The 10,361-nt window shown below is 48.0% G+C and overlaps 1 protein-coding gene and 1 pseudogene across 1 annotated transcript; one reads left to right on the top strand and one right to left on the bottom strand.

The window, feature by feature from the left end:
- Positions 1-1,980: 1,980 nt before the first annotated feature.
- On the top strand, positions 1,981-6,161 carry LOC102727008 (sperm-associated antigen 11B-like). Its single transcript, XM_006736036.2, has 3 exons — positions 1,981-2,499; positions 3,424-3,582; positions 5,676-6,161. Exons 1-3 carry the CDS (start codon positions 2,442-2,444, stop codon positions 5,807-5,809), a joined length of 351 nt encoding a protein of 116 aa, XP_006736099.1. The 5' UTR covers positions 1,981-2,441; the 3' UTR covers positions 5,810-6,161.
- Positions 6,162-8,254: 2,093 nt separating this feature from the next.
- LOC102728532 (L-lactate dehydrogenase A chain pseudogene) lies at positions 8,255-9,336 on the bottom strand (annotated as a pseudogene).
- Between the last annotated feature and the right edge of the window lie 1,025 nt (positions 9,337-10,361).

A 10,361-nucleotide genomic window follows, 5' to 3' on the forward strand; every position in this document is an offset into this window, starting at 1 on the left:
GCGACTGCCTTCGGCTCAGGTCACGATCCTGGAGTCCCGGGATCGAGTCCCGCATCGGGCTCCTTGCTCGGCAGGGAGTCTGCTTCTCCCTCTGACCCTCCCCCCTCTCATGCTCTCTCTCTCTCAGTCTCTCTCTCTCAAATAAATAAATAAAAATCTGGGGCGCCTGGGTGGCTCAGTTGGTTGAGCGACTGCCTTCGGCTCAGGTCATGATCCTGGAGTCCCGGGATCGAGTCCCGCATCGGGCTCCCTGCTCGGCGGGGAGTCTGCTTCTCCCTCTGACCCTCCCCCCTCTCATGTGCTCTCTCTCATTCTCTCTCTCTCAAATAAATAAATAAAAAATCTTTAAAGAAAAAAAAAAAAAGAACAACCTAAAGTCGATTTTAAGTTGTGTCTTGTCCTACGTTGGTGTCCCCCTTCACGATTCTCACATCGTGTATTTTACAAGGTACTCTCACATGCATAATCTCTTTTGATCCTCACAATAAGCTTGTGAGACAAGAGGTGTCACCCTGACCTTTTTTAGGTGTGGAAATGAAGGTGCAGAGGCGAGTGCTTCCCAGTAGGTCAGGCTATTAGGCAGGACCAGGCATCACCCCCACACCTGGGGTTCAAATCTGAGGCAGCAGGGCTAGAATCCCAGACCCTCAGAATGGTTTCTACCTTGATCCAGATTCCTAGAAATAAATATAAACACAATCGTAAGCACAGCTTTTGGGCTAGAATATAAAAGTAACATGGCTTACAGGGGAGGGGATAAGAACATCTTTATTTGGAGTTAGGGTCTCAGCAACTCCCCCCCGCCCCGCTTGACCATCTATTTTCTTCCAACATCCAATTGTCAGCATCTGGTGGCCTTGGTGATTAGCAACCCTTATCAGGAACCCATTGCCTCCAATCTCTACCAGTATCTCCAATTCCCTCTTTGAATTGAAGATTTCTTAATGCCTAGAAATCAAGAATGATCTTATGCTGGCACCTCCATGCTCCACAATATTGAATTTGCTCCCAGACCTGGCAAAGAGGCTACAGTGTGATGACCCTGGGGCCCTGTGCACACCTGTTGGTGGCTCCAAACCTTCTCTACTTCACTGCTGCTTCCTGGATGCCCAAGCCCCTGCTGGGGCCACTGCTGCCTTCTTCATCTGTTTCCACCTCCCTCCAGGTAGAATATAATTATTTTCATTTACACAAATGATCTTAGACATTTTCTTTGGACCAAACTGTGCCTGCAAATGAGACACATGTGACAAGCACTACCCTTTCCAACACCTCTGAGGCCATATTGAATTTTAGATGGTTATAACACTCTTGAACCAAAGCCCACATTTCTTTGGTCGCATCCAGGACAGACTGCCTGAGGTATGTGTGTCTGAGATAATGCAGTGACATAAAACTCATCCATGCAAGAAGAAGAAGATGGAGGGTATCTGGGTGGCTCAGTCGGTGAAGCGTCTTCCTTCGGCTCAGGTCATGATCCCGGGGTCCTGGGATCGAGCCCCGCATTGGGCTCCCTGCTCAGCGGGGAGCCTGCTTCTCCCTCTCCCTCTGCCTGCCACTCTGCCTACTTATGCTCTCTCTCTCTCTGCTCTCGCTGTCTCTGTGTCAAATAAATAAATATAATTTTTAAAAAAAAGAAGAAGAAAAAGACAAGGAGGAGGAGGAAGGAGAAGGAGGAGGAGGAGAAGAACTTTTGCTTAGTTATTACCAGAAGAGAAAACTCTGCATCAATTACAGATATTTTTTTAAGCATAATTGAATTGGACCCGATGGCAGCAATAACCAGGCATCTGAGAGAAACATGAAGACGAGTCAGATTAATTAAAATCAAAGGGGGAGGATTAAAAAGAGATGAAAGAGAAGCAGAGGAGGTCACAAAACAGGGGGAGAGATTAGGGTGGAGAAAGAGCAGAAATGAGATCTGGAGTGACTCTGGAACTTCAGGAAATGACAGTTGTGTGAGTCAGGTCGTCCCCAACATGTTCAATGTCTTCCTGCATGATATTTTACACCAAAATAAATACATCCAGAAGACAGGACAGAAGCCCTATGGTGGCCCTGCTTAGGTCACCACGTCCGCGCCTAGCAGCGGTCCAACAAGCACTTGAAGGAATGGCGCTTTTTTGGTTAATAATGCCTGTTTTGCCCCCTCTCTTCCCTCTTTCTGCTCCTCTTCTCTCGCCCTGTCATTTCTTATTCACCAAACCCACCCAGGGCATTCAGGCATGATATTTACTTCCGGAGGAAAATGGCCCAAATGTTTGTTCCGCTAGCTAGTGGTGGGAGAATAATGTGTCCGTGTGTGTCGTCTGTGACCCAGAGATTATTCTGGAATGCCTCTCTTTCCCTGCTGCAGGCCACCTCCCCGCAGCTCAGGGCTATAAAGGGAGCCCTGCTGTCTGCCCACCAGCACCGTCTCAGTTGGCAGTCCCCTCTGCGACATGAAGCCATCCCTCTCTCCGTTCGTCAGCCTTCTCCTCGTGACCCTGATGTTGCCAGGTAAGTCAGAAATGTGACCTGGTACTGGAGCCAGGGTCTCTCCACAATGGCCGTGTCCAGGCTGGGCGTCCAGGCTGGGCAGTGAGGTACTAAGCCCCGCAAGTGCATTTCCTGGTGGGGTTTTGGGGCAGGAGTCTCTGGACTGGGTTTGTAAGGGACACTTTGAATATGCTGATGGCACTGTTTCCCCAGGAGACAGGTCCCAACCCAGACTACACTTTCTCATCCTGTTAATATTCACCTCCTCCTTATAAAGGAGGACAGGCTGCATCACAAAGGACCTTGAATGTTAGGGAGTCTCAACAACTATATTGACACCCTCGGGGATGCTCAGCTTGGCTTCCACTGAAGTACTCGGGCTCCACTGCCCACCCGTCTTGGTCATCACTCACCTCCCTCCCCCTCCTCTCTCTCTCACACACACACAAACACAAATAACATTTGCCCCCCTTCCAATCCATTCCATCCCGTTCTTCACTTGCTCTTTTTCCTTACAGCTTTATGGGGGTATAATTATTACACAAAAGATGACAATTTGGTGAGTTTGGATGTTTGCAACTAACCCTGGTACCATTACTACAGCCAAGGACATAACCACAGGCAATACCGCCCAAAGTTTCCTTGTGTCCCTTTGTGGTGGTATTTTGTGTGTGTGTGATAAGGACACTTAGCAAAAGGTCTCCCCTCTTAACAAACCTTGAAGTTCACAATACTGCATTGTTACGGGTAGGCACCATGTTTCACAGCACATCTCTGGAATGCAGCCATGTTGCTGGACTGAAACTTTATACCCACTGAGCAGCAAACCCATCTCCTCTCCACCCTCTACTTTCACTCGCCCCCTAGAGTGATGCACGGAATCCTCATGGGTCTGCTCAAGAGAGAACTCTGAAAATGCTTTGCTGTGTATTTATTGTGAATCAGGACTATCCAGAGCTGGAAATGTCAACCACCAAGGCACTGAGGGTCTGAGAGGACCGAGACAATCCAGGGAAGAGTCTTCTGCACAAGGCAAAAACGGGTCTCCCTTGCTACACCACCAAGAAAAACGCTACCTCTTACCACGCACTCCCCCTTACCCGGGTAAGTAAAAAAAAAAAAAAAAAGAGAAGTTGTGACAAGTCCCTCCACTCTGGAAATGTCTAGTCAATGAATAGATGGGAAGGTGTCCGTGCAGGTGGGGGAAGTCCAAGCAGTGGTTGAGTTAAGGATGGGCTGTGTTTATGAAGACATAGGTAGAAGGCTCGGGCTGCCCCACCTGTCAAAAAGGTCATGGGGTCTGACAGATGACTGAGGGTCCTGTGAGCCTTGGGAGTGTGAGGGATAAAGAGGCAAAAGTATTCAAGGCACTTCTATAACCCCTGACTTCAGCCACCCCGGAGAGCCAGGGGAGATTTTTTTTTTTAAGATTTTATTTATTTATTTATTTGAGAGAGAGCACATGAGAGGGGGGAGGGTTAGAGGGAGAAGCAGGCTCCTCGCCGAGCAGGGAGCCCGATGCGGGACTCAATCCCGGGACTCCAGGATCATGACCTGAGCCGAAGGCAGTTGCTCAACCAACTGAGCCAACCAGGCGCCCGCCAGGGGAGATGATATTGAGCAAGACAGCCTCCTCCTGCCAGGTTGGAGCCCCACTCCCTGGGCCTTCAAGAATTTGATGAATACTTGCTATGCCAGGTGAGCAATTAGCATGCAGGGAATGCCCCAGGGACAGGTGCAGAGGATGGGTCCTCAGCTGCTTTTCTGGTCAGTCCTGAACACCCATGTGGAGCCAGCTTCCAATCCATAAGGACCTAGAGGAGACAGCCATTCCAAGATATTTCCTTAATTCCAAACTCATTCCTGACCCTGAAACAAGAAACAAGAGCCTGGGCGCTCAGTGGGAAAGAGCAGGGAATACACACAAGGGCGTTGGCAAAGGGAAGCCAGTAATTCAGCTCCTGCCATATTATTCCTCCTGTTGTCCTCTCTTCACTTTGGTCCCTTTGGAGGTGGCCTTCGGTTCCCAGAGACTCACTAGTCTGGGTTCTCCTCCCAAGGGAAGAAAAAAAGAAAATACCATGATTGTACAACAAATATAAACAATATGAGACATGTGTCATTTATTCTAATAGCAAATCTATGAGATGGGGTTATTATTCCCATTTGTGATTCATGAGGGAGTTGAGGTGATTTAAAATAACTCCTCTGATTCAGGACAACAAACTGAGGGGCTGGGGGGCTGGGGTAGCTGGGTGATGGGCATTAATGAGGGCACGTTTGGTGATGAGCACTGGGGGTCATAGGCAACTGATGAATTGTTGAACACCACCTCAAAAACTCATGATGTACTATGTGCTGGTTAATTGAACGTAATTTAATCTGTCTGAAGGTCACATCTCAGGTCGGTGGCAGAGCTTATGATGATCAGAGCAGCCTTGGTTTGGGGTCTATCAGAAGGCTTCCCCAGACAGGCACTTACCACTCATTGTCTGATATTGTGTCTCTGCTTTCATTGTGTTCATCTATTTTTTTCTTTGTTTTAACACTTGCTCCTTGCCTTTTCTATCAACTGTCTTCATAATATATAATTTAAGACAAGAATTCATGTTTAATAATCTCAGTACTTGAATTGCAGAGTGAGGTACCAATTTCACATTGCTCACGCAAACTGGCATATCTTTGAGGCGCCAAATAGCCTTCCAGGTGCTCCCTCACAATGAGGGGAAAAAAGAAATCTTTTTCACTCTTTAAAATCTGCCATCAGCTACCTGTCATCTCCCTTACAGAGATGGCTCAGCCTCAACCCTCCTTCCTCGGAGGACCATTCCACTTATGTACGTGTTTGGTAGGGCTCTGTCATCCCCAGTGGGCCTCACAGAGCCCTGATGGGTCCCCTTATACAGCATCCTAAATTGGTTTAAGTGGAACAGTTATATTGTAACACATCTATTACTGTTTCTTTTCCCAACTGCCTCTGAATTGACAGCTGGTTTTTTCAGGGAGAGTAAAGGTGACTTTTAAGCCAGAATCAAGGATCTGATTTTTATGCTGTCAGGATGGTCCCAGGGAAATATGAATGCTCATTTACAACCTCCCTATTGCCATCCTCCACCCTAACCCTTTGGGCTAAAATAAGCCCCGTCCAATTCTTGAGATGGTCTTAAGACACTAATGTTGGATATTTCTTTATACAGAACCCGAACCAGATTTCAAAGTTGTCGACTGCAAGAAAAGTGAAGGCTATTGTCAAGAATATTGTAATTATATGGAAACACAAGTAGGCTACTGCTTTAAAAAAAAATATGTTTGCTGTTTGCATCAGAACTGAGGTTGTTGACATAGAAGCCAAAGCTTGGTCCACCTGCCTGCTCTCCAGGGGTCATAGCACCGACCCAGACACAGGTGTTTTTGGAGAAGAGGCTGAGGATGGAGTTGCTGGGGTGCTATCATTTGATCTGGACAGTCTGGACATTCTGTAGTAGCAAAAGAAAAGAAAACCAGCTCTACCTGACCATAGAGAAAGTGACTTAGCCTGAGATGGACAAAATCTTAAAAAATCACACAGCTTTTAATGTAATAAACTTTCACAGGAAAGCATTCAAGTAATTCCTTCTGTTGTTTGAAAAATATTTTTTGAGTACCTATTTTTTTCCCCAGGCACTGAGAAATGTAACAAATTGGAAACATGAATATGTGGGGGTGACAAACACCCAAAGAAATAAAAATAATAAAATGCCACATATTTTATAACGTGCATATATCCAAGGCAATCAGTGGAACAGATAAATACAAGAGATGTAAGAAGGGATTCCTGGGGAAATGTGGGCAGGGTTTTGGAGGATGAGTAGGAGTGTGTTCATTGAAAGAGAGAGGCAGAGATTTGTAGGCAAAGGGTACGGTTTGCAGAAAGGCATGGAGGAGACGTGAAAGAATGGGTGTGCTGAAAAAATGGTGAGTTCAGTGTCACTGCAAAAAAAAAGGGAGGAACTCCAAGTGTCAAATGAGGAGGGTGTAGGAAAATGGTGTGAAGTTGTCAAAGAAAACAAATATTATGCTCAAGACCTCAGGCTGCTAAGCAAGAGGAGGTTATCAGTCACTCCAGGGGAGTGACATCATCATATTTTCAAATTTAGAATGTTCCTTCTAACGAAAGAACTGGGGATGGATTGGAAATGGGTGAGATCACAGGCAGGAACACAGGTAAGAGCTGACGGCAACGGGGCAAGTCCAGGGACAGCCATTCAGCGACCAAGGTGGAGATCATGGTGAGGAAGGGGAAAGGATTGGAGGGGGTGCCGCAAGGATGTGGAGGTCACAGCTTTGGTGACAGAGAGGAAGGAAGGACATGGGGCAGAAAAGAACTGTGTTAACTGATGCAGCACACACGGGACGAGGACGAGCAGGAGGGACCAGACTGGCTCTGGACACGTTGCGCTGGAAGGCCTGAGGCATCCACAATGTCCAGCGGGGACTTAATGGGACTGACACGGATTCTAGGAGAGATGTGGAGACAAGAAATCAGAGTGGAAAACTTGCAACCTATGGTGCAGGGGCAGCTCGTGGGGCAGCGGAGGGACCACGCTGAGCGATGCTAATGGTTCAGGGAGGCACAGAACAAGGGGAGCCTCTGCGGGACACCGTGGGACTCTGAGAGGGGATGTGAATGGCATGAAGCAGCCTCTGTCCAGAAGATGAGACGGGGAGCATTTGGTGGAACGGACGGTGGGTAGTCCAGGAAAGGAAGGGTTCTGTGTTGAGGGTAGAGGAAGGGATAAGGCAGAAGCAGGAAACTCGTTTGGAGGGTCTTGCGGCAATCCAGGTGAGAGACAAGAGTGGCCGGGCCGTGGAGGTGATAAGGCATCACATTCTGCACAAGGTGAGGTAGGAGCTAACGTTGGATTTGGGGTATGAAAGCAAGAGGGGAGGCAGGGGCGACAGCTTGTCCTAGCAGAAAGCCCCAGATCCGTATGTAGCTTGGCCTCCTGAGTCCATTGTTCTCCGACATTCCATCTCCCCTGGTGTTCTGAGTCCCGGGGACAGCAGCCTTCCATTTCTCAAGTGCCACGTGACCTCCCCCAGTCACGCTTGGCACAAGCTGAGCGTCTGCTTTGGGTTCCTCCTGCTCTGCCAATACCCCTTCATCTGATCTACTCATCTTCAGAGGGAGGTTAGAGTGCTTGTATCTGGAACGGCACCCCAAGGCCAGGGCAGACCCCACTGTTGCCCTCACTGTCCTTATCAGGACCACAGGGAGGTAACAGCAGGACTGTCACACGTCTAACGCCCGGACGACGAGCTGCCTGCCATGAACCGAGGGAGCCCACTGGACACTTCATTGCCACACTGAAGAGCTTGGCACGTCTTATACATAATACCTGCTCAGTAAGTGTGAGTGAGTGTAAGAATGAAGACAGAGAGTCACTGGGGCAGAGGGCACTCAGGGAGGGGTCTCAGGCCCTTTCCTGTCCTGCGGTGTTCACCGGGAGTCCACTCTGTCTCATGAGTAGTTCTGGCTTGGCTAATCTGCCAAGGGAACTGTTTTCCGTCCAGAGAAGTTAGATGCCATATTTACACATCCTACCACTTCCAAGTCTCAGTGCCAAGCTTTGCCTTCGTATTTCTTTTTTTTTTTTTCCACTGTTCAAAATTTATTTGGTATTTTAGTTGGTATGACACTTAGGATAGTTGGTTGCATTGTCATTTTACATTATATGGCCATATAATAAGATCCTTTAGAATAGTTATGCACAATACATGCAATACTGAATCTATACATTGGATCCCAGGACGTGACTGACTGGAAAAGATGGACTAGGCATGTCGGGTGTTGGGGGAAGGAACCAGAAGTGACAGAACACACAGTAAACACACATCTGGTGTGAAGAGCAACTACAGCTATGGTAGTGATGTCTCTGAGATGGTGGGGCTAACTTACACTGACCAGCTCAGGGCTACAAAGCCAGGTATCATCCAGCATCGGGATACAGCTGCAGGGTTTGGTGAACCATTCCTATTTGGAACTTTAGGAAACGGATGTTTTTTCTTAGGCCATTTTAATATTACTCGAGTAACAGATCAGATAATAAGGACAATATACACAACCTCCAACTAAAATCCTGTTGTAGTCTAGACAGTGAAGTGGAACATTATAAAACTTTAAAACTGCAGCTCCTTTTGGATCCCCCAAAGTGTATCTGCCCTCTTCTTCAAACGGGCCTCCTCCTCAGGAGTCAGGGTCACCTTCACAACATCAGAAATTCCATTCTGTCCCAAGATGCAAGGAACACTAAGGAAGACATCATCTTTAATTCCATAGAGACCCTTAATCATGGTGGAAATTGGGTGCACCTGCCTAAGATTCTTCATTATACTTTCTGCCAAATCTGCCACAGACAGTCCAATGGCCCAGGAAGTGTAGCCTTTCAGTTTAATCACCTCATAGGCACTACCAACCACCTGTTTGTGAACCTCTTCCCACTGTTCCTTATCTGCATCAGTGCCTAAGTCAGGGTGCAGATCCTTCAGAGAGACACCAGCAATGTTCACTCCACTCCATACAGGCACGCTGGACAATTTTTGGTGTTCTAAGGAAAAGGCTGCCGTGCTGGAGGTCCATCATCTCTCCCTTCAGTTTGTCTTCCATGACATCAACGAGAGCAAGTTCGTCCGCCAAGTCCTTGCCATGCCATGCCAACAGCTCCAACCCCAACAACTGTCATCTTATTCTGGGGGGTATGTTCTTCCTTAAGAAGATTCTGAATCAGCTGATCTTTGAGAGTTGCCATTTTGGACTTAGAACCAAAAGGAATTGGGAGTGCACATCGGGCGGGCAGGCGGGCGTCAGCGCCGCACGAGGTGGGATCCAGACTTGGCGGCGGCGGCTCCGATACTCTGCCTTCGTATTTCGAATGAGGTTCTGGGGAGGATTGCAGTGGACACATTTTCTGTGACTAGAATGGAAAACCTGGAGGGCTACAGGAACCATCCCAACGATGGTAGGAGCAAGAACCCCAGACAGAGTCACCCTTTGTGATGAGGGGCAACTACATAGGCCTTCCTTCCACCATCTATCCTAGAGCTAATAAACCTATGAAATTCCCCGATTTTACTCAGATCTTGAAGGACAGGGAGGACCTCCAACAACATTTGCTTTTCAAAAGTAACCCACCAACCGAAATCAATCTGGATAAACAGACCCTGTGTCCTCGTGTGGTTTTATAGAATATTGTAAGCTGGGAGACAACAGGAGACAGGCCTCCACGTACAAGAACCCTTGCAGGAAACATAAAGTGAGGGTAGAGAATACTCCACGCTTCATCAGTAAGACAGCAGCCCCGAAGGAGGTAGGGTTGGAGGACAGGACCACTGCGGCTCTGCCAGGAGAGAGGACCCTGACCTCCGTGGAGCAGGGTACTCGGTCTCCTGCAGCTGTAGGATCAGGGGCCCACTGTGCTCTTGTCGGAGTGGAGTTTCTTCAATGGATGGAACAGGAAACGGGGCCCCAGACAGTGAGTGCCCCCTTTGGTCTGCCTGTTTTCTCAAACAAGGAATCATTCACATAGTCCCTCGTCACCAGCACCCCCAAACCTCCTGAGCCATGGGAAATAAGGCACAGGAGGCGGCTTCCAACAGGACGGGGTGGGCAGACATCACTCATTTGTGTCCCTGCTTCATTGTGTCTCTGTTTCAGAATTTGCCTTCCATTAACCAAACTCAATCACATTTCACTTCCATTACACGTATCCCAAGGACCAAAGAGCAAATTTAGGGAAACTCTGCTCAGCGGTCACCAGGAAAATGGCATGTTAACTGTAACTTTCACTTTTGAGTTAAAACGACATATATGAGGGGCACCTGAGTGGCTCAGTCGCTTAAGCCTC

Source organism: Leptonychotes weddellii, unplaced genomic scaffold (assembly GCF_054177405.1).
Source record: "Leptonychotes weddellii isolate Sample4059 unplaced genomic scaffold, ASM5417740v2 HiC_scaffold_6219, whole genome shotgun sequence".
NCBI classification, from domain to species: Eukaryota; Metazoa; Chordata; class Mammalia; order Carnivora; family Phocidae; genus Leptonychotes; species Leptonychotes weddellii.